This window comes from Pseudophryne corroboree, chromosome 2 (assembly GCF_028390025.1).
Source record: "Pseudophryne corroboree isolate aPseCor3 chromosome 2, aPseCor3.hap2, whole genome shotgun sequence".
In the NCBI taxonomy this organism is placed as follows: domain Eukaryota; kingdom Metazoa; phylum Chordata; class Amphibia; order Anura; family Myobatrachidae; genus Pseudophryne; species Pseudophryne corroboree.
This window is the reverse complement of record NC_086445.1, coordinates 573,079,010-573,103,249: the sequence shown is the minus strand read 5'-3', so window position 1 is coordinate 573,103,249 and position 24,240 is coordinate 573,079,010. Positions and strand designations below refer to the sequence as shown.

General features: G+C 45.3%; 1 protein-coding gene, 1 non-coding gene and 1 pseudogene across 5 annotated transcripts in view; all 3 read left to right on the top strand.

The window, feature by feature from the left end:
* Positions 1-12,608, top strand: part of SFPQ (splicing factor proline and glutamine rich) — a 94,732-nt gene extending 82,124 nt beyond the window's left edge. For all 4 annotated transcript variants that reach the window (XM_063954422.1, XM_063954420.1, XM_063954421.1 and 1 more), the window contains 3 exons: positions 11,727-11,777; positions 12,391-12,452; positions 12,557-12,608. In XM_063954422.1, coding sequence (XP_063810492.1) covers positions 11,727-11,750 — 24 coding nt within the window. In that variant the 3' untranslated portion in view covers positions 11,751-11,777; positions 12,391-12,452; positions 12,557-12,608. The remainder of the gene's footprint in view (positions 1-11,726; positions 11,778-12,390; positions 12,453-12,556) is intronic.
* A 3,696-nt stretch (positions 12,609-16,304) lies between these two features.
* LOC135054193 (U5 spliceosomal RNA) lies at positions 16,305-16,390 on the top strand (annotated as a pseudogene).
* Positions 16,391-18,150: 1,760 nt separating this feature from the next.
* On the top strand, positions 18,151-18,265 carry LOC135054114 (U5 spliceosomal RNA). The gene has a single exon (XR_010243365.1). It is a non-coding gene; the product is annotated as a U5 spliceosomal RNA (small nuclear RNA).
* Positions 18,266-24,240: the final 5,975 nt, after the last annotated feature.

The window sequence follows — 24,240 nt, the reverse complement described above, 5'->3', positions numbered from 1 at the left end:
CTGCATATACAGCCTCCTTTTGTGCCTCCAGTGGCACTTTGGGATCTCAATGTAGTTTTGGGTTCCAAAAGTCACATTGGTTTGAACCACTTAAATCTGTGGAGTTAAAATATCTCGCATGGAAAGTGGTCATGCTGTTGGCCCTGGCCTGGGCCAGGCGCGTGTCAGAATTGGCGGCTTTATCCTGAAAAAGCCCTTATCTGATTTTCCATTCGGACAGGGCGGAATTGAGGACTCGTCCTCCGTTTCTCCCTAAGGTGGTTTCAGCGTTTCGCCTGAACCAACCTATTTGTGGTGCCTGCGGCTACTAGGGACTTGGAGGACTCCAAGTTGCTAGACGTTGTCAGGGCCCTGAAAATATGTTTCCAGGACGGCTGGAGTCAGGAAATCTGACTCTCTGTTTATCCTGTATGCACCCAACAAGCTGGGTGCTCCTGCTTCTAAGCAGACTATTGCTCGTTGGATTTGTAGTACAATTCAGCTTGCACATTCTGTGGCAGGCCTGCCACAGCCAAAAATCTGTAAATGCCCACTCCACAAGGAAGGTGGGCTCTTCTTGGGCGGCTGCCCGAGGGGTCTCTGCTTTACAACTTTGCCGAGCAGTTACTTGGTCAGGAGCAAATACGTTTGTAAAATTCTACAAAATTGATATCCTGGCTGAGGAGGACCTGGAGTTCTCTCATTTGGTGCTGCCGAGTCATCCGCACTCTCCCGCCCGTTTGGGAGCTTTGGTATAATCCCCATGGTCCTTACGGAGTCCCCAGCATCCACTTAGGACGTTAGAGAAAATAAGAATTTACTTACCGATAATTCTATTTCTCGTAGTCCGTAGTGGATGCTGGGCGCCCATCCCAAGTGCGGATTGTCTGCAATACTGGTACATAGTTATTGTTACCAAAAAATCGGGTTATTGCTGTAGTGAGCCATCTTTTCTAGAGGCTCCTCTGTTATCATGCTGTTAACTGGGTTCAGATCACAAGTTGTACGGTGTGATTGGTGTGGCTGGTACGAGTCTTACCCGGGATTCAAAATCCTTCCTTATTGTGTACGCTCGTCCGGGCACAGTATCCTAACTGAGGCTTGGAGGAGGGTCATAGGGGGAGGAGCCAGTGCACACCAGATAGTCCTAAAGCTTTCTTTAGATGTGCCCGGTCTCCTGCGGAGCCGCTATTCCCCATGGTCCTTACGGAGTCCCCAGCATCCACTACGGACTACGAGAAATAGAATTATCGGTAAGTAAATTCTTATTTTTTTTAGATATAGGGGTATATTCAATTGATGTCAAATTACTGAAATTGTCGAAAAACAGCTTTTTCGACCAAAAAACATGTAGAATCGGATTCGACAATTCAATACGGCACTTATCGACGAAACCTGTAGTTTCAGTTTCGACTTTTTACTATTCAACACTTTCATGTCTGTAATGTTAAAAATGCGGCATTTCGACACAAGTATATTAAATTGAAGAATGTCTGTTCGACATCAGTGCCTTTCGACAATCATTTCGTCAATTTCATTGCGCCTCCTTTTTCTGGTGTGAGCTGATAAGAAATCTTACTTTTTTTTTTTTGGGTGCTTTTTCGATTTCTAATAGCATATCTATTTATATTTGAAGGGATTATCTACTTGGCTTTTCTATTTATGACCCACAGTATTTTATATAATCTATATTTTTCAAAAGAATATTTTTTTCTGTACTTGACTGAGGGAAATGTACCCATGATTCCAGTTACCAGGATACACTTCTCCAAAGCCACTCCTCTCTCCTCACTCCCGTTTTTGAGACTTCAGGGAGACTAGCAGCCATTAGTCAGCTCTTGTGGAATCGTTTTTTAGGACAATCCCTGCGTTTTCCAACATATATATCATATTTTTTTTATATCGTATGTTTCCAAATGGTGGGAAGTCTAATCCAGGCCGCCCACTATTCGACGATTGGTCCGTTTTTCGACAGAGGCCGTGTCGAATCCATTTTTAATTGAATGTCATTCAGTGTCCTGGTTGAGGGTTTCAGCTGTCAAATAGTGACAAATACATGCCGTAATTCGACTTCAATTGAATATACCCCATAATCAATATCTATCTTAAGCATATGCTGACTATTGACCCTTGGTACTTGCCAATCTGTAACACTTAACATTTACTTAACGTTATTTTATATAGAGTATACATATTCAGAGTTTAACAGATATATGGCCATTCACATCAGTCCCTCCCCAAGATGATCTTATAATACATATTCCCTGCCAGATTCAGTTTTGGTGCGTGCCACCTGCTGGTAGTCTATAGTGATGGGCGTCTCTTAGAGCTATTCCGTTTTCTCTGATACATTCCATAAGCCACGGCAGTCACTTTATTTATTTTCCCGCAGCATCCAGAGATGTGAAAGTTGTGTTCATGCCATAATTTAGGCGACTAAACCTGACCTTGGATGCCCATTCAAATACTTTAGACTGATTTAGCAGCTTTGGGGCTAAACTAGGAATGGCAATCTACCATCGATTCAAAATCGATGGTTTATGGCAGATGTTGATTACTTTAGCCATCGATGATGGAGAACCACATGGTTTCCTGCCATTGATGGTAAAGGCCAACCAAATAGTTTTTTCTCTAACGTCCTAGTGGATGCTGGGAACTCCGTAAGGACCATGGGGGATAGCGGGCTCCGAAGGAGGCTGGGCACTCTAGAAAGATCTTAGACTACCTGGTGTGCACTGGCTCCTCCCACTATGACCCTCCTCCAAGCCTCAGTTAGATTTCGTGCCCGGCCGAGGTTGGATGCACACTAGGGGCTCTCCTGAGCTCTTAGAAAGTTATAGTCTTAGAATTTGTTATTTTCAGTGAGACCTGCTGGCAACAGGCTCACTGCAGCGAGGGACTAAGGGGAGAAGAAGCGAACTCGCCTGCTTGCAGCCGGATTGGGCTTCTTAGGCTACTGGACACCATTAGCTCCAGAGGGATCGACCGCAGGCCCAGCCTTGATGTTCGGTCCCGGAGCCGCGCCGCCGTCCCCCTTACAGAGCCAGAAGCAAGAAGATGGTCCGGAAAATCGGCGGCATGAAGACTCTGTCTTCACCAAGGTAGCGCACAGCACTGCAGCTGTGCGCCATTGCTCCTCTCACACACTTCACACTCCGGTCACTGAGGGTGCAGGGCGCTGGGGGGGGCGCCCTGAGGCAGCAATAAAAAACACCTTGGCTGGCTAAAATACCTCAATATATGGCCCCAGGGGCTATATATGAGGTAAATACCCCTGCCAGAATTCCATAAAAAACGGGAGAATAGGCCGCGAAAAAGGGGCGGAGCCTATCTCCTCAGCACACTGGCGCCATTTTTCCCTCACAGCTCGGCTGGAGGGAAGCTCCCTGACTCTTCCCTGCAATTCTACAGTACAGTAAGAGGGAAAAGAGAGGGGGGGCATTAAAATTGGCACTGTATACAGTATATTATATAAAAGCTATTAGGGACATAACTCAGTTAGTCCCTGTATATATATAGCGCTCTGGTGTGTGCTGGCATACTCTTACTCTGTCCCCCCAAAGGGCTTTTGTGGGTCCTGTCCTCGTTTAGAGCATTCCCTGTGTGTCTGCGGTGTGTCGGTACGGCTGTGTCGACATGTTGAATGAGGAGGCTTATATGGTGACAGAACAGAGGCCGATATATGTGATGTCGCCCCCTGTGGGGCCGACACCAGAGTGGATGGATAGGTGAAAGGTATTAACCGACAGTGTCAACTCCTTACATAAAAGGGTGGATGACGTAACAGCTGTGGGACAGCCGGCTTCGCAGCCCGCGCCTGCCCAGGCGTCTCAAAGGCCATCAGGGGCTCAAAAACGCCCGCTCTCTCAGATGGCAGACACAGATGTCGACACGGAGTCTGACTCCAGTGTCGACAAGGTGGAGACATATACACAATCCACTAGGAACATCCGTGACGTGATCCCGGCAATAAAAAAAAATGTGTTATACATTTCTGACTTTAACCCAAGCACCTCTAAAAATGGGTTTTTAGGTTTGGGGAGAAAAAACAGGCAGTGTTTTGTTCCCCCATCAGATGAATAAATGAAGTGTGTGAAAGCGTGGGTTCCCCCGTTAAGAAACTGGTAATTTATAAAAAGTTACTGATGGCGTACCCTTTCCCGCCAGGTGGATAAGTTACGCTGGGAGATATCCCCTAGGGTGGATAAGGCGCTCACACGTTAGTCAAAAAGGGTGGCACTGCCGTCTTAGGATACGGCCACTTTAATAGGTACCTGTTGATAAAAAACAGGAGGCTATCCTGAAGTCTGTATTTACACACTCAGGTACTAGACTGAGACCTGCAGATAGTGCTGCTGCAGCGTGGTCGGTGACCCTGTCAAACAGGGATACTAGTTGGAAAACATAAAAACATATTAAAGACGTCGTCTTATATATGGGGGATGCACAGAGGGATATTTTGCCGGCTGGCATCCAAAATAAATGTAATGTCCATTCTGTCAGGAGGGTATTAGAGACCTGTCACTGGACAGGTGATGCTGACTTAAAAAGCGCATAGAGAGCCTTATAAGGGTGAGGAATTATTTGGGGATGGTCTCTGGGACCTCGTATCCACAGCAACTGCTGGGAAGAAATAATTTTACCTCAGGTTTCCTCACAGACAAAGGTACAGTCCTTTCGGCTTCAGAAAAGCAAGCGGGTCAAATGGCGCTTCCTTTCTGTACAGAGACAAGGGTAGAGGGAAAAAAGCTGCACCAGTCAGCCTGTTCCCAGAATCAAGATTCTTCCCCCGCCTCCTGTGAGGCCACACCATGACGCGGGTGCTCCACAGGTGTAGCCAGGTACGGTGGGGGGCCGTCTCAAAAATTTCAGCAATTAGTGGGCTCGCTCACAGGTGGATCCCTGTTTCTTTCAAGTAGTATTTCAGGGGTACAAGCTGGAATTCGAGATGTCTCCCCCCAGCCGTTTCCTAAAATATGCCTTGCTGACAACTCCCTCAGGCAGGGAGGCTGTGCTAGAGGCAATTAATAAGCGGTATTCCCAGCAGGTAATACTCAAGGTGCCCCTACTTCAACAAGGACGGGGTTACTATTCCACACGGGTTGGGGTACCGAAACCGCATGGTTCGGTGTGACCCATTTTATATTTAAAATCCTTGAACACAAAAATTCAAGTTCAAGATGGAATCGCTCAGGGCGGTTATTCCAAGCCTGGACGAGGGGGATTACATGGTATCCTGGGACATCAAGGATGCTTACCTGCATGTCCCCATTTACCATCCTCGCCAGGAGTACCTCGGATTTGTGGTACAGGATTACCATTACCAAGTCCAGACACTGCCGTTTGGACTGTACATGGCACCGAGGGTGTTTTATCAAGGTAATGGCCGAAATGTTGATACTCCTTCAAAAAAAGGGAGTTGTAATTATCCCGTACTTGGACAATCTCGTTATAAGGGCGAGGTCCAAGGAGCAGTTGGTAGTCGGGGTAGCACTATTTTGGAAAGTGCTACAACAGCATGGTTGGATTCTAAACAGTCCAAAGTCACAGCTGGTTCCTATGACACATCTACTGTTCCTGGGGATGGTTCTGGACATAAACCAGAAATAGTGTTTCTCCCGGAGGAGAAAGCCAAGGAGTTGTCATCTCTAGTCAGAGACCTCCTGAAGCCAAAATAGGTAGCGGTGCATCATTGCACGCGAGTCCTGGGAAAAATGGTAGCTTCCTACGAAGCAATCCCATTAGGCAGGTTCCATACAAGAACTTTTCAGAGGGACCTGTTGGACAAGTGGTCCGGATCGCATCTTCCGATGCATAGGCTGATAACCCTGTCTCCAAGGACCAGGGTATCTCTACTGTGGTGGCTGCAGAGTGCCCATCTTCAAGAGGGCCGCAGGTTCGGCATACAGGACTAGGTTCTAGTGACCATGGATTCCAGCCTTTGAGGCTGGGAGGCAGTCACACAGGGAAGAAATTTCCAGGGACTTTGGTCAAGTCAGGTTATTTCCCTACACATAAATATTCTGGACCTGAGGGCCATTTACAATGCCCTGAGGCCGGCAAGGCCTCTGCTTCAAAACCAGCCGGTACTGATCCAATCAGACAACATCACGGCAGTCGCCCATGTAAACCAACAGGGCAGCACAAGAAGCAGGATGGCGATGGCAGAAGCCACAAGGATTCTCCGATAGGCGGAAAATCATGTGTTAGCACTGTCAGCAGTGTTCATTCCCGGAGTGGACAACTGGGAAGCAGATCTTCTCAACAGACACGACCTCCACCCGGGAGAATGGGGACTTCCTCCAGAAGTCTTCCAATAGGATTGTACACCATTGGGAAAGGCCACAGGTGGACATGATGGCGTCCCGCCTCAACAAAAAGCTATAAAAGATATTGCACCGGGTCAAGGGACCCTCAGGCGATAGCTATGGACGCTCTGGTAACACCGTGGGTGTACCAGTCGGTTTATGTGTTCTCCCCTCTGCCTCTCATACCAAAGGTACTGAGAATAATAAGAAGGCGAGGAGTAAGAACGATACTCGTGGATGGCCAAGAAGAGCTTGGTACCCAGAACTTCAAGAATTTATATCAGAGGACCCATGGCCTCTGCCACTCAGACAGGACCTGCGGCAGCAGGGGCCCTGTCTGTTCCAAGACTTACCGCGGCTGCGTTTGTCGGCATGGCGGTTGAACGCCGGATCCTGAAGGAAAAGGGCATTCCGGAGGAAGTCATTCCTACGCTTACTAAAGCCAGAAAAGAGGTTACAGCAACTCATTATCACCGCATATGGCGAAAATATGTTGCATGGTGTGAGGCCGAAAGGGCCCCAACAGAGGAATTTCAACTAGGTCGATTTCTGCATTTCCTGCAAGCAGGAGTGACTATGGGCCTTAAATTGGGTTCCATTAAGGTACAGATCTCGGCTCTGTCGATTTTCTTTCAAAAAGAACTAGCTTCAGTACCTGAAGTTCAGACATTTATAAAAGGAGTGCTGCAGAGTCAGCCCCCGTTTGTGCCTCCTGTGGCACCTTGGGATCTCAACGTGGTGTTGAGTTTCTTAAAATCACATTGGTTTGAACCACTAAAAACCGTGGATCTGAAATATCTCACGTGGAAGGTGGTTATGTTATTGGCCTTGGCTTCTGCCAGGCGAGTATCAAAGTTGGCGGCTTTGTCTTGTAAAAGCCCTTATTTGATTTTCCATATGGATAGGGCAGAATTGAGGACTCGTCCCCAGTTTCTCCCAAAGGTGGTGTCAGCGTTTCACCTGAACCAGCCTATTGTGGTGCCTAGGCTACTAGGGACTTGGAGGACTCCAAGTTGCTAGACGTTGTCAGGGCACTGAAAATATATGTTTCCAGAACGGCTAGAGTCAGAAAATCTGACTCGCTGTTTATCCTATATGCACCTAACAAGCTGGGTGCTCCTGCTTCTAAGCAGACTATTGCTCGTTGGATTTGTAGTACAATTCAGCTTGCACATACTGTGGCAGGCCTGCCACAGCCAAAATCTGTCAATGCCCATTCCACAAGGAAGGTGGGCTCATCTTGGGCGGCTGCCCGAGAGGTCTCGGCTTTACAATTTTGCCGAGCAGCTACTTGGTCAGGGGCAAACACGTTTGCAAAAATTCTACAAATTTGATACCCTGGCTGAGGAGGACCTGGAGTTCTCTCATTCAGTGCTGCAGAGTCATCCGCACTCTCCCGCCCGTTTGGGAGCTTTGGTATAATCCCCATGGTCCTTACGGAGTTCCCAGCATCCACTAGGACGTTAGAGAAAATAAGAATTTACTCACCGGTAATTCTATTTCTCGTAGTCCGTAGTGGATGCTGGGCGCCCATCCCAAGTGCGGTTTATCTGCAATACTTGTACATAGTTATGGTTAACTAAATCGGGTTATTGTTGAGCCATCTGTTGAGAGGCTCTATTGTTTCATACTGTTAACTGTGTTTCATATCACGAGTTGTACGGTGTGATTGGTGTGGCTGGTATGAGTCTTACCCGGGATTCAAAATCCTTCCTTATTGTGTACGCTCGTCCGGGCACAGTACCTAACTGAGGCTTGGAGGAGGGTCATAGTGGGAGGAGCCAGTGCACACCAGGTAGTCTAAGATCTTTCTAGAGTGCCCAGCCTCCTTCGGAGCCCGCTATCCCCCATGGTCCTTACGGAGTTCCCAGCATCCACTACGGACTACGAGAAATAGAATTACCGGTGAGTAAATTCTTATTTTTTTTTTTTTTTATCCCTTACAATGTGTTTGGAGACTGAGCGTGGCTCTGACCCCTGACACCTAAGAAGCCCTTCCCGCTTTAAAGTAAAGCGGGGATAACCATCGATGGTTGCCATCAATGGATAACCCACCGATGGCCATCCCTAGCTTAAACCCTGAGCTGTTGGGCACCTTAGCTGATAATGGGCATCTAATTGGAGCAACAATTGAATAACTCCAATAGATGCGCATTGTAAAAGATGCCCAGCGCAGAGAACAGTTGAATTGGGCCCTATTGAGAGCTTTGTCTGATGACAATTTACATACCAGTATGGCTCGTGGGAGGAAACCGGAGTACCTTACATACTGTATATAGCACCAGCATATTCCGTTAGTCTACAATTCTGACTAAGTTCATGTGACACTTGGCCTTAAAATATCTTCAGAATTCTGTTTGCTTGTTAATGGAGTAGTTCAATTAACTTACAGGTATTCAATGAAGTTCCTGGGAACTATTTGGTTCCAGTACCTAGTCCTGATGCTGCACTTAAGAGATTTATGCTCACATTCCTGAGGTGTGATCAAAATTCTGCTGTCATGCTATATACACATCATGCAATCCCATACGATACAATATCGTATGATATTGTATTAGTTGACGTATCGGATCATGCGTACACACTACAAACTGTCAAATGAAGTCTAGAAACCGTATCACTGGAATTCAAACCATACAATATCACCTCATCAAGACTGCATGCAGTCCAACATCCACGTGCGATCCACGGGAGCGCGCATCCGGTGTCTGATCGCATGTACACATTATGCAGTATTGGTCAGGACTGAACAATATCGTTCGGATCGTGAACGATATTGCATAGTGTGCATAGCAAAAGCCATTTTGAGGTTAATGACCTAACGGCTTTATTGAGCCTGAGAGCTGCAGCTTAGTGCAGCCAATCTTGGGTATTGCAGGAAGTTGTTGAATAGCTCTTGGGCACTTGAGGTGCCCATCCATACATTAGGGTGTGTACACACGGTGAGATCCTTGCTATGCCTGATTTTCACTTGCGATTTCCCTTGAACTCCCCGGAGCCCAGCACCACCGATTTTGATTAACTTTTCTTGAGATGTGGACTGTGTGCTTACGATTTTGGCTTATGTGAGATGAACTAGATAGTACACCGATCTAGCAAGGATTGACTTGCCTGCACAGTATCTTTTCTTGCGATGCCAACCTGGCGGGACAGCGCATCGGGATCGCAAGGTGACTTTCGCCTTGCAATCTGCACTAACTCTTCTTGCGGTTTTGGCTCTCACCGTGTGTACACACCCGTAGTGTGATTTTTGCCCAATTCTGATGTTTCGGGCCAATAAGTCTGATGAAAACGGGCAAATAGCATACGCTCTACCTCTGATCAATGCGCGGTCCAGTGGGTATCTGATCTGAGCCCCTAGATCGGAAGTACTGCACTATAGATGTCAGATCCCACATTCATGGCTGGGATCACATATGATATATCATATGCAAAAGGACCACATACAATGTATCGTATGCGATCCTGCCTCCTGGGTAGCTGCAGTGCTGTTCAATTGACATCTTGTGTGACTTCTCCCATGAAGAAGTCGTATAGGTGTATGGGGCACCTTTAGCCCGGGAGCTAAATTTCCAAGACAGAACTAAAGCACCCCAAAATTGTTTCCATTAATGTCTTCCAGCATTAAATATGGAGTTTACTAATTGTTCACTTTCCCTATATTTATCTTAAAATGTTTCTAAAATAGCTTGTTTGTGGCAACTAAAGTATTTTAAAAATAATAAAAAATTAAATTTCAGATTGTATTAACTGAACAATTGTATAATTAAAGTGAATTTTGGGTAGACTTTCAGTTTTTCAATCAGAATCGAACCTTGTTATAGGTTGGCCTCTGTTCCGTGGATATCTGGCTAGGACTGTACAAATAACTGAATCTATTCACAAACTCAACCCACTTGTGTATTTCAAATTTCAGTAGATATTAGTTTATTGGAGTGTTCCTTCATATATTTTAATGTATGAACACCAGACAGGCTGTCAAAAATTTGCACTTAATAGATGTAGGATGGATTTTGTTACCATATATAGGTTTGGTCTGTTCAATGTGGGAAAAGCCTGAGTTGACTACCCGCTAGTCTTGAATAAATCAAATAGACTTTTCATTGGCCTGATTTCTGATCATGTGCACGATTTCTGATCTTGTGCACAGTATCTCACTCTGCTTAACTTGAATAACTGTTTGACTTCAATAACGGGATTAGAATACTTAACGTATTTTAACTTGAGTCTTCACTGTAGAATGTACAATCTTGTCCTTCCTACATGTTTTTGGAAGTTAAGGATTTACTCACTGACCTAGCCACTGCTTGGTAATTGGCCAGTAAACGCAAAAAGGCTTTATGCCATGTTCCTGTGTAGGCCAATTACACATGCTAATGAGCAGTAAACTTTCATTCAGTCACTCCCTCACCACCTTTCTTTAAAGTCTAGAAAAACGAATGTAATGCAACGCTGGGTTTGAATAAATTGTTGTGGTTTAGTAATGTGCTCTTAGGTAGTAACGCTGTACCTTTGTTTGCAGTAGGACATGGCAGTGTCTAGTTCTGCCATGTGATCTCGGTATTCATGATATTCCTAGAAATGAAGACATGACCAGTTTCTGTGGATAGTACACTAAATTGCTGTACAGTAGAAACATGGTCCTGTAATGTGTACACATCAATGAGGGTAAAGCGCTGCATTGTGTTTGAATGGTTTGTAATTGTCATTAAAACATCAGAAGTGTGGTGTCAGAATACACATGCTGCTATAAAGGTGCAGTTTGTGATATTTAGCTTTTTTTTCTTTTTTTCTTTTTTTTTTTTTTTTTACAAGGAGTCTGTAAATTAAGTGACATCTCTTACAGGTGTTCAAGTTTTCTTTGGACAATACCTGTAAAAGTTGTTCAAAGAACTGCATTTTTAAGCAGCTAATGAATAAGGGGATGTAATGGGGTAGAAATGCTTTGGCAGTTTAGGCAGGCAGCTGTATCCTATGAACTTGTGGGGATGCTAGTACTCTATTTGGAATACTTAGCCAATATATTTTAACTTGAAACTGAAACCTTTATATTAAGATGCATTAGTTTGTTTCCCCTATTCTAAATATGCATTACGTGCACAAAAGACTAAATTGCAGCAGATCTACATCTGTACTGCAGATAATACTAGTAAAGATTGAGTTTTAAAGGCCTGATTCTTAACACCATTAAATTTGTGGCGGTTTGGCTGTTAAGTAATCAAACCTGCTTTGTAGTTCCATTTCAGTAAGTAAGTCCTACATATAGACTCTGCTCTGTTATTTGTTAATAAAGTCAAATCTACTGTATTGACTTAAACAATTTCCCCAAGATTTGATAACTTAAAATGATCGTTAAGATCATTTCAGTTTCACCAAAATACAAGCATTAAATGGACTTAAACTTTATTTTCTAGACCATAATGTTTACTTACCTTTTAGGTATGGAATCTGGATACTGGCTGACATCAACTGCTAAGTTTTTGACTTAAGGTATGTTTGCTAAATACACTTGACGCTTTCTGCATGTTTTAATGTAAATTGTGTAGGAAGATGGATTATCCATAAAGCTAAACTAATAATGGTCTTCCAATATAACTTTAGACATGCATATGAAAATGTCACTCATGATTTCATGGAACTCCCAGACAAACTATATTTTGCATACGCAGAGTGATTTTCCAAATGAGCAAACAATATACGCAAGTCTTTTGACTAACAAATTGTTGGGTTTTTAGCCTAATTTAACAAGTCTTGTTACTAGTGTACACACCGCACAATTTGCTCCTAGTCAATAACATTGTGAAAATTGAGCTGCTTGTACATATGACTTCGGTAACAGCCTGCGGGAGAGCGCACATTGCTAGCGATAGTGCATACACTGGACAATACAAACTGTCTTTAAAGATGGTTGTTATTGGCAAATTGTACATGCCATCTAGTGTGTACCCAGCTAAGATTTCATAATCTTCCTGTATTTTGCGTAGGGGGTGTTAAATTAATGCCCCAATAAGAATGTGGATGTGTTTTTATTTTTTTATTTTTTTGTTTTTTTTATTGAAGTGGACATTTGAATAGATTTAAAACCTTATAAAATCTTTTGCAGGATTAGTGAAAATGTCATCCAGTTTGGCCTGCACGGTTTTCAACAAAGTGGCAATAAATGAGGTATACTAAAGTTGCTTTGAAAGACACGTAAAATATTTTAAGAATTGTCAACATTCTACAGTTGGTGAAACCTACTCTTCAATATGTAAATGTTTCTTTTACAGGAGCAATCTGCAGCATTTTGGATGGATTATTTTAATAAATGATTTTGGTAAATTGGTCTTGTTTTTTTTTTTTAAATTGAATGACGCATGGTTGAAACTGTACTTGGAAGACTTTTATACCCAATTTTTTTTTTTTTTACATTACATTTTTATTGAAATTGCACAAAGCAGCATATATAGTCAATACTGACATACAATAAAAACATCCTAAACACAAATGGAAGTGTAGTAGGATAAGGCCCCAAGTCCAGGATGCATACAAAAAAAATTGTACTAACACTAAAAATGTAACCTATTGCAAAAATTATACAAAAATAAGTAACAGCAAGGTACATAAATATGAATCCACATTATGGTCTAACCCCAAAGGCATTTGTAGGGGCCAAATAGTTTCCTGCTGCAACTTGCGCTGTAGAGTCTGCCCTATATTCACTCCACTCCAACCAAAGCATTTCGTTAACAGATTAGTAGCCGAAGAAGAGACCACTCGCTGTCTCGGAGGGCTTGCACTTAATTCTCTATAGCTAAAGTTTTGCACCACTTCCAATCGCCAGTAGGCAATGAGGGCCTTAGTGGATATTAACATACAGATGTAGCCATGCTCCTCTTTGCTGTGATGCAGCATGCTGCGATACTGCTTCCTGCATGGCATGCCAGGCTGTGACTCTTTGCAGCCGGTGTTTGCTCCCTTCATTCCTAGTAGAAATTTAATGGAGCATTCACTGGCTGCGAATAGTCAGACCAGTGTGCCATGCTGCAAGTGAAAACGCTATTATGGGATCTGGGGTTATGTTAATCCCAGTTTAAAATCTGACGCCTATGGGCAACTGTTTCAGGCATGACGGAACACATGAAATCTCCAACCTTGCTGCAGTTCTGTCAACATTGGCTAGAGATAGGAAATTTTATGAAGCCTTACAGATGTTAAGTACAACCTATGGATAAGCTTATAAAACATTTCAGTATGGGAAATGCATTTAAATATAGAGCTTCAGTGATGTGTAGAAAGATCTTCCCATTTTGATGCTGAAAAGAGCACAGGTTTCAAGGAACCCATCAAACTACACCACCTTGTAATACCCTTTTTATACTCTGCTAGCGCAAGTCTCTATATATTTGGGCATAACTACTAAATGCTGTGATCCCAGATGGTGGCTACATAACCAGTGGTGCCACTGGAGGTATTTGTTGAAGTCCTTAGAGGGAACATAATATTTCTTTTGAATACAGCCATAAAAGTAGTTCCCCGTTGAACATGGTCTCCTAGAGACACCACCCCCTTAATCTGCAGTAATTAAATCTCATCTGGAATCAAGGCAGCTGTAGCATCTAGGAACAGGTTTGTAGTAGGAAAACAACTCATCCAGCCTCAAAATAGCTCTACCATGCAGCAATTGAGGCCACCACAGCTGTGAGTTCATTGGGATTTTACAGGACAATGGTAACCACAATAAATCACGTTGTACAAAAAAATAAATAATGGGTGACACCTACTGCATTCTAACAGTACCAATGGTGTAGGTCTATCCACCACAAAGCCGTTCAAAACTGGCTCAGAAAAGCTGTTTGGTATCTTTCCAAATCTGGGAATGAAAGTCCCCCTTTAGATTTTGCTAATAACATTGCACATCTAGAAAGCCTAGATTAATTTTCTTACATCTGTAAGAAATACTGCATAGACTTTAAGCACTGATAGAGGAATCTGCTTAGTATGGAAAAGTACATTACATTAACTTGGGTACAGAATCTGTTTTAATGCAACATTTCTACCCAACCACGATACCGCCTGTAGCATCCATTGAAATGTTAACAAGTTTCCCTGAAAGGGGGAAGTTAATACATACCACAATGTCAGCAGCCCATTGTGGTATACAGACCCCTAGATATTTTCCTGCTATGCAAACTTCTAAAATAAGACCCCTACACCCTAAACAAGTGCAGGAGAAAAATTTATGAGAAATGCATCAGTCTTGGCAGTATTACGTTTATAATATGACACCAGAATAAACCGCTAAGACACTATAGAGCAGGCATTCCTAACCACTGTCCTCAAGGCACGCTAACAGTACAGGTTTTAGTGATATCCAGGCTTCAGCACAGGTGACTTAATTAGTAGCTCAATTATTTCTTTATCATCCACTAGGGGTCACTGGAGTACTCTTGGGATATGGACGGGCGGAGCCGAACAAAGGCACTGAATATTCAAATTTAGGACCCTCCCACCCCTCCATATCCCCGAGTACCTCAGTGTACTGTCTCAGTGTTTTTTCGGTGCTCACAGCACGAACATCGGCTTGTGGTATAGCCACACTTGGATTTTTATTTTTAATTTTTATTTTTAATTTTTATTTTTACACTTAGCACATCCCTTCCCAGTTTCTGGAAAAACATGGGTCCGGGATAGTGCCGCTGCACGGGCAGCGCATGGCGTGTCGGTCCTCACAAAGAGCACCCTCACAGCCACAGACAGCATGGCGTGTCGGTCCTCACGAAGAGCACCCTCACAGCCACAGACAGCCCACTGCTTCTACAAAGAGCAGCCAGGAAAAGCTGGACGGGCTTGCACAAAGAAGCCGTCGCAGCCATAGATTACTGGAAGCTGACTGGAGCTGGACGGAGCTTACACATAAAAAGCCCCGCCACAGCCAAGACTACAGGCAGTCGTCAGCCATGATCAGAAAGGTAGGCTGGGGGAAACGGGGCGGTCAGCGCAGGCTGCCGCCCCGCTATGTAGGGGTTAATGCCTCCTGCGCATACGGAGCTCCGTCCGGCTGCACAGCAGGGGGAGCTCATACGCACTATGCCCAGCCGCTATGGAAGTCAGTCTGACACTGGACGGAGCTTACAGAAAGCCCCGTCACAGCCAGGATGAAAGCCCCGTCACAAGCTGGACGGAGCGTACAGGAGGTGCGGCACATGTCCTAATGGTGGGGTGTCAGGGCGGTCAGCTCACGCTGCCGCCCTGCTGTGTGGGGGTTTGCCGCCGCTGAAGCCGCCGCTGATATGCCCCGCTTAACTACGCTGGAAGCTCAGAGCGGCCGCACGTCACTCAGAGACGCCGGCCGCTCTCCCAGCGCTGATTACCCGGCACCGAGGTAGGACAGGCGCCGCCCGAGCCACAGTAAGTACCCGCTTTCTAACATGCACAGAGCGGCCGCACGTCACTCACAGACGCCGGCCGCTCTTCCAGCGCTGACACCGCACGCTGATGATACATGGCGCCGCCCGCTCTTCCGGACGGCTCCCCGGCGCTATACACAGCGCTCCCCTGCTCTCCCTGCACCCGTTCCCGCTGCAGGTAACATAGGGGAGACTACCGGGGGTAAGGGGGAGTAAATACCCATAGCAACAGCACCAAGGCTGCATGGGTTAATAAGACATAGTTTTCACAGAGCATGTCCTAAAATATGTTTCTAATTGTATGGATGGCATGCTTCCTGTTTCTGTAGGCTGCCATTTGATGTCATAAGTGTTCTATTAACTGGAATGTGATTATCACACTTTAATAGGCTATTAAGCCTATATTACCTGTATAATAGGCTATTATGTCTATATATATTAACACTGCAGCAGGTCCTGTGCTTTTCAGTGTATGCATGGCATGGGGGCCATTTTTAATCATTACAGTTTCTTCCAGTTTATAATTCTAGAACATTCCTGCCCTACATCTCTAAGCCACCAGAGGCAAAGGGGGTGTTAGTGGGAATGTAGTTCGGATTGCACATGTGAACTGCTTTTCACATAAAGAATACTCTGGTTTCTCTTCAGATCTAATAAATCTTTCGCCTGTTGCTAAAGATGTCCGTAGAGAGAAATAACCATGTGTTTCATAGCCTGGCTACGGCTGGCCTTAATATGCTTTTCAGCAACAAAAATATATATATGACACAAAAGAACTTCAACAAGTAGTGCAAGTGTCTGTCTGTTGCCTATTGTGGTGTCAGTCTGCATAGCTAGTAAGGCTCTAGCGCAGACTAAAAATAATTCAAATTAAAACAGCGGTAATATCGGAGTCTCGGAAGTACTCCGCCTGCTATAACTAAAGATAGTCTTTTCAAAGGGCCAAGTTCCTTTGGGTACCAGGGTTGATGCAGAAACTTCGAGTGAGAAGGGTGCATTACACCAGCACTTATATAGTGCGGGGGTTTTGGGCAACATACATTGCTAAAAACCAGTGAGTCAAGGCCTCCATTTGTTTTTTAGAAAATATTAGTGGACTTTGACCACTATTTAATCGTTTCAAAATAACGCGATCCGCCATTGGCAAATGCGTCTGTGTTAAACATTTTAAAGACCCAGGATACATTTGGGTCATTAGTCTCTAGGTATGGAAACTATGAGATCACTGTTAAAAGAAGCTGCAGAGTATATCTGTAAAGCCTCTACTAACGCCTGTTTTTCATCGTAGCTAGTTCAGCACGACTAGGACAGAGCTTGGTTGGTCCTAAATTTGATATTCAGCCATTACCGCATCCAGTATCAAAACGGAATACTGGTACCGGCGTTTAATCCCTTTAGACTTCCGTTTTTCAAAGGCGGGTGTACAAAACAGTCACGCCTTGTAACGTCAGGACGCTACAGTCAGCAAGCCAGTGGTTTGATGACCTCTTTTCCAATTGTGGAAGCGCGTCTTTACATGTTACTTTGAGGGGTTTCCAGACTTCAATTCATGGATGTCTCAGCTATTTACAGATTAAAGGACAATACTGGCTCTGTCGACCGGTTTGGCAGGTTGCCATTTAGTCTCTGCTGGGTTTCAGCTGTCTTTATAATCCAAGCAGTAGTATACCAACAGAGTCAGGGTTACATATTCCCTCTGTTTGAGCAAAACCAGACGGCTCTGTCGCAATCTCAATCAGCAGGTCACTTACTGCAGTGGGAAAATGAATTTTCTGCGGTTAGTATTTGTTTATTGGAGCACAAAGTGGCATAATGGCACTTGATCTTCACAATGCGTATTTACCCATTCCGGTTTGATCTTCACGGGTTCTAGCGTTTGCAAATCGCCACAACCATTATCCATTTCGGGTCTACCGTTGCTTATCGCCTCGGGTATTTACCAAAGTTATGTTGGGGATGATAGCTCATCTCACATAAGAACTCTGTCTCAACAGAGTTTCTCTACCTTAGATGATCTGCTCATAAGAACTCTGTCTCAACAAAGTTCCTCTAACTTGCGCTACTAAGGTATACTGCGGTAGCAGATCAAGTTCGAAAACAATCGCATCTAATTCCGTCTAAACGATGTCAATTCCTAGGTAAGATTATAAATCAAAGACTTTTACCTACTACACCAGCAATAACAAATGTACGTCTAGTAATTAGTGCAAAACACGCACACTAGCGGTACATTGGTGTATTCACCTATTAAGAATAAAGATGTGTTTTCAATTTAGTTCGCCACCCTTCACTCGCGTTTCCCACAGAGGGAAAAGGGTGCATATACTCTGGACGACAGTCGCAGAGGGTCAGGATTTGTAGTTAAAATCAGCAACAAAGGTTCTAAAACACGACAGATTGCTGTCGATAAAGGTCCTAGAACTCTGTGCATTTTACAATGCAATACATGATTCGCTTTCAGTCTGACCAGGTATATACTCTGGTTTCTCTTCAGAACGAATAAATCTTTTGCCTTTTACTAAAGATTTCTGTGGAGAGGAACAACCATGAGTTTCAGGTAAATGTTTGATGCCTGTCTCACGCTGGCCTTAAGCAGTCAAACAAGGCAACGGCAGTTGCATACACAACAACCAGTGAGAACCAAGAAGCCGCATGGTAATGCGGCATGTGACTCAAATCCTCAATGGCTTAGAACACCATTATGTGAAAATGTCACATTACGTGAGTGGACATCTGTTAGACAGAGGATCTCACCCGTCAGGATTTGGATCCTGAAAACTGGACATTAAATCCAGAGGTGTTTCATATGTGAGTCCACAGAAGGGGGTTACCCTCAAGTATACATGATGGCATCTCGCCACAATTACAAAAGCTCAGTATGTGTACAAAACAGATCACAAGGGCAGTGGCGGTGGAGTCGCTCACATTCATGTGGTCATTCAGCATCGTGTATCTGGCTCCACCAGTTTCCGCTGCTCTCTCCGTTGTCAAAACGGCTCATAAGACAGTTTGTCACAGTCATACTGGTGGTAGCTCATGGGTTTCGGAGAAGTTTGCTTCTCGAATTTTCAAGGAATACTTGCACACGATCTTGGCCCGCTCATAATACGTCCAACCTGTTACATCAGGGAACGTTAGTTTACCCATAGTTACCTATGTACCTATTATCTATGTACCGCAGCTGCGGTTGACGGGGTGAGGGTGCAAACGCCCTCTTAAGAAATTGAGCATTACAGTATCGGTTATACTAACCATGTTACGAAATAGTAAGCCGTTTAAGGCAGCTCATTTTTACAAAATTTCGTGTGCTTACTTAGGTGGTAAACCTCGGAAGTTTCCAACATCATCCTTCAAGTAACCCGTATTCTGTTAAACGGGGTGGGATGGAAAACTGCGTTGATCTGCACGAAGAGTGCAGGTATCTGTGTGATAAACTTATTGTCAAAGACGTTTGCCTCTATTGGCGTCTGTACACATCTTTCTACAAGGTGTCATCAAAGTTCACACTCTATTTATCCCACCTACAGCGCCAGGCGACTTGAAGTTGGGTTCAGATTTCTTACAGTTTTCATATTTTGAACCCTTTCAACAAATGGGAATTAAGTTTCTCACTTTGGAAAACAATTTTCTTATAGCCTTGGCTTCGGCAAGGGTTTTGTTTTCATATTTGGGTGCCTTGTATTCCAAGCCACCGTATTTGAGTTTTCTCATGACAAAGCAGATCTTCGGACGAATCACGCTTTCGTATTCTTCACATCAATATACCAATAGGGGTTTCCTGTGTGGACAGCACATTCTAGAATTCTGAATGTGGTACACGCATTACGCGTTTATATATGTCCCGAACGTCAACAGTACGTGATATGAATACGTTGTTTGTTCTCTATGATACTGCCAACTGGGGTTAGCCAGTTTCTTAGCAGACATTATCCAGTTGGGTAATAATAATGACTACAAGTCAGGTTTACTTTAAGGCTAAGTTACAATCGCCTGCGTCAGTAATAGCTCATCCCACAGGTCTGTGGGAATGTCAGACCCAGTGGGTCGTGGAGTGTCTAAAACGCGGCTATATAGCCTTCATGTGCACCATGTTTGTGCACGTTTACACGTTATAAATGGTGGCGCCATCAGCATCTAGCTTTGGGCTGCCTACTGTTACAAGTATCAAAACAGCTCTCCCGCCCACGAGGGAAGCTTTGGTACGTCCCAAGAGTACTCCAGTGACCCCTAGTGGATGATAAAGAAAATAGGATTTTGGTACTTACCAGGTAAATCCTTTTCTTTGAATCCATAGGGGGCACTGGACGCCCACCCAGAGCAGTTTTACCTGGGTTGTTTTAAGCTCAAGGGAGCTTAGGGTAACAAGTTTTACTTGATTGATATTAAGCTCAGAGGAGCTTATGGTAACACATTTTCACCGATTGGTTCAAATTATAAAGTTCTATCGGTTATGGTGTCAACTGTTTAGTTGACAGTAAGGTTATGGGTCAACATTGTTGTTGTCCGTTATGTTATAGGTATTCTCCATTGTCAACCTCTCTATATCGTTCCTGTTCGCTCAGTAAAAAACACTGAGACAGTACACTGAGGTACTCGGGGATATGGAGGGGTGGGAGGGTCCTAAATTTGAATATTCAGTGCCTTTGTTCGGCTCCGCCCGTCCATATCCCAAGAGTACTCCAGTGCCCCCTATGGATTCAAAGAAAAGGATTTACCTGGTAAGTACCAAAATCCTATTTTTGATTTCTCTGACGTCCTAAGTGGATGCTGGGGACTCCGTCAGGACCATGGGGATTAGCGGCTCCGCAGGAGACAGGGCACAAAACTAAAGCTTTAGGATCAGGTGGTGTGTACTGGCTCCTCCCCCTATGACCCTCCTCCAAGCCCCAGTTAGGTTTTTGTGCCCGTCCGAGCAGGGTGCAATCTAGGTGGCTCTTAAGGAGCTGCTTAGAAAAAGTTTTTAGGTTTATTATTTTCAGTGAGTCCTGCTGGCAACAGGCTCACTGCATCGAGGGACTTAGGGGAGAGAAGTTCAACTCACCTGCGTGCAGGATGGATTGGCTTCTTAGGCTACTGGACACCATTAGCTCCAGAGGGAGTCGGAACACAGGTCTCACCCTGGGGTTCGTCCCGGAGCCGCGCCGCCGACCCCCCTTGCAGATGCTAAAGATTGAAGGTCCAGAAACCGGCGGCAGAAGGCTCTTCAGTCTTCTTGAAGGTAGCGCACAGCACTGCAGCTGTGCGCCATTGTTTGTCACACACTTCTCACCAATGGTCACGAAGGGTGCAGGGCGCTGCTGGGGGCGCCCTGGGCAGCAATGTAAATACCTTTTATGGCTAAAAAATACATCACATATAGCCCTTGAGGCTATATGGATGTATTTAACCCCTGCCAGATATTACAAACTACGGGAGAAAAGCCCGCCGGAATAGGGGGCGGGGCTTATTCTCCTCAGCACACAGCGCCATTTTCCTGCTCAGCTCCGCTGTGAGGAAGGCTCCCAGGACTCTCCCCTGCACTACAGAAACAGGGTAAAACAGAGAGGGGGGGCACTTTTTATGGCGATATTTTATATATTTAAGCTGCTGTAAGGATACAACACTTATATAAGGTTGTTCCCATATATATTATAGCGCTTGGGTGTGTGCTGGCAAACTCTCCCTCTGTCTCCCCAAAGGGCTAGTGGGGTCCTGTCTTCGATAAGAGCATTCCCTGTGTGTCTGCTGTGTGTCGGTACGTGTGTCGACATGTATGAGGACGATGTTGGTGTGGAGGCAGAGCAATTGCCGGTAATGGTGATGTCACCCCCCAGGGAGTCGACACCGGAATGGATGGCTTTGTTTATGGAATTACGTGATAATGTCAGCACATTACAAAAATCAGTTGACGACATGAGACGGCCGGAAAACCAGTTGGTACCTGCCCAGGCGTCTCGGACACCGTCAGGGGCTGTAAAACGCCCTTTACCTCAGTCGGTCGACACAGACACTGAATCTAGTGTCGACGGTGAAGAAACAAACGTATTTTCAAGTAGAGCCACACGTTATATGATCACGGCAATGAAGGAGGCTTTGCATATCTCTGATACTGCAAGTACCACAAAAAGGGGTATTATGTGGGGGGTGAAAAAACTACCTGTAGTTTTTCCTGAATCAGAGGAATTGAATGATGTATGTGATGAAGCGTGGGTTAACCCAGATAGATAAGTGCTAATTTCAAAAAAGTTATTGGCATTATACCCTTTCCCGCCAGAGGTTAGGGCGCGCTGGGAAACACCCCCTAGGGTGGATAAGGCGCTCACACGCTTATCAAAACAAGTGGCGTTACCGTCTCCTGATACGGCCGCCCTCAAGGATCCAGCTGATAGGAGGCTGGAAACTACCCTAAAGAGTATATACACACATACTGGTGTTATACTGCGACCAGCCATCGCCTCAGCCTGGATGTGCAGTGCTGGGGTGGTCTGGTCGGATTCCCTGACTGAAAATATTGATACCCTGGATAGGGACAGTATTTTTTCTCTATCGTCCTAAGTGGATGCTGGGGTTCCTGAAAGGACCATGGGGAATAGCGGCTCCGCAGGAGACAGGGCACAAAAGTAAAGCTTTTACAGGTCAGGTGGTGTGTACTGGCTCCTCCCCCTATGACCCTCCTCCAGACTCCAGTTAGATTTTTGTGCCCGGCCGAGAAGGGTGCAATTCTAGGTGGCTCTCATAAAGAGCTGCTTAGAGAGTTTAGCTTAGGTTTTTTATTTTACAGTGATTCCTGCTGGCAACAGGATCACTGCAACGAGGGACAGAGGGGAGAAGAAGTGAACTCACCTGCGTGCATATGCGAGATGCTCAGAGGGATATTTGCACTCTGGCATCGAGAGTAAGTGCGATGTCAATATCTGCCAGAAGAAGTTTATGGACGCGACAGTGGTCAGGTGATGCGGATTCCAAACGACATATGGAAGTATTGCCGTATAAAGGGGAGGAATTATTTGGCGTAGGTCTATCGGATCTGGTGGCCACGGCAACTGCCGGAAAATCCACCTTTTTACCTCAGACACCCTCCCAACAGAAAAAGACACCGTCTTTTCAGCCGCAGTCCTTTCGGTCCTATAAGAACAAGAGGGCAAAAGGACAGTCATATCTGCCCCGGGGCAGAGGAAGGGGTAAGAGAGGGCAGCAAGCAGCCCCTGCCCAGGAACAGAAGCCCTCCCAGGTTTCTGCAAAGCCCTCAGCATGACGCTGGGGCTGTACAAGCGGACTCAGGAGCGGTGGGGGGTCGACTCAGGAATTTCAGCGCACAGTGGGCTTGCTCACAGGTGGACCCTTGGATCCTGCAGGTAGTATCTCAGGGTTACAGGTTGGAATTCGAGAAGTCTCCCCCTCGCCGGTTCCTAAAGTCTGCTTTGCCAACGTCTCCCTCAGACAGGGCGACGGTATTGGAAGCCATTCACAAGCTGTTTTCTCAGCAGGTGATAGTCATGGTACCCCTCCTACAACAGGGAAAGGGGTATTACTCCACGCTATTTGTGGTACCGAAGCCGGACGGCTCGGTAAGACCTATTCTAAATCTGAAATCTTTGAACCTGTACATACAAAAATTCAAGTTCAAGATGGAATCACTCAGAGCAGTGATAGCGAATCTGGAAGAAGGGGACTTTATGGTGTCCCTGGACATAAAGGATGCTTACCTGCATGTCCCAATTTGCCCTTCACATCAAGGGTACCTCAGGTTCGTGGTGCAAAACTGTCATTATCAGTTTCAGACGCTGCCGTTTGGATTGTCCACGGCACCTCGGGTCTTTACCAAGGTAATGGCCGAAATGATGATTCTTCTGCGAAGAGGCGTATTAATTATCCCTTACTTGGACGATCTCCTGATAAGGGCAAGGTCCAGAGAACAGCTGGAGGACGGAGTAGCACTAACCCAAGTAGTGCTGCAACAACACGGGTGGATTCTGAATTTTCCAAAATCTCAGTTGACCCCGACAACACGTCTGCTGTTCCTGGGAATGATTCTGGACACGGTTCAGAAAAAGGTGTTTCTTCCGGAGGAGAAAGCCAAGGAGTTATCCGAACTTGTCAGGAACCTCCTAAAACCAGGAAAAGTGTCTGTGCATCAATGCACAAGAGTCCTGGGAAAGATGGCTTCTTACGAAGCAATTCCATTCGGCAGATTCCACGCACAAACTTTTCAGTGGGATCTGCTGGACAAATGGTCCGGATCGCATCTGCAGATGCATCAGCGGATAACCTTATCGCCACGGACAAGGGTGTCTCTTCTGTGGTGGTTGCAGAGTGCTCATCTGTTAGAGGGCCGCAGATTCGGCATACAGGACTGGGTCCTGGTGACCACGGATGCCAGTCTGAGAGGCTGGGGAGCGGTCACACAGGGAAGAAACTTCCAGGGAGTATGATCAAGCCTGGAGATGTCTCTTCATATAAATATACTGGAGCTAAGAGAAATTTACAATGCTCTAAGCCTGGCAAAACCCCTGCTTCAGGGTCAGCCGGTGTTGATCCAGTCGGACAACATCACGGCAGTCGCCCACGTAAACAGACAGGGCGGC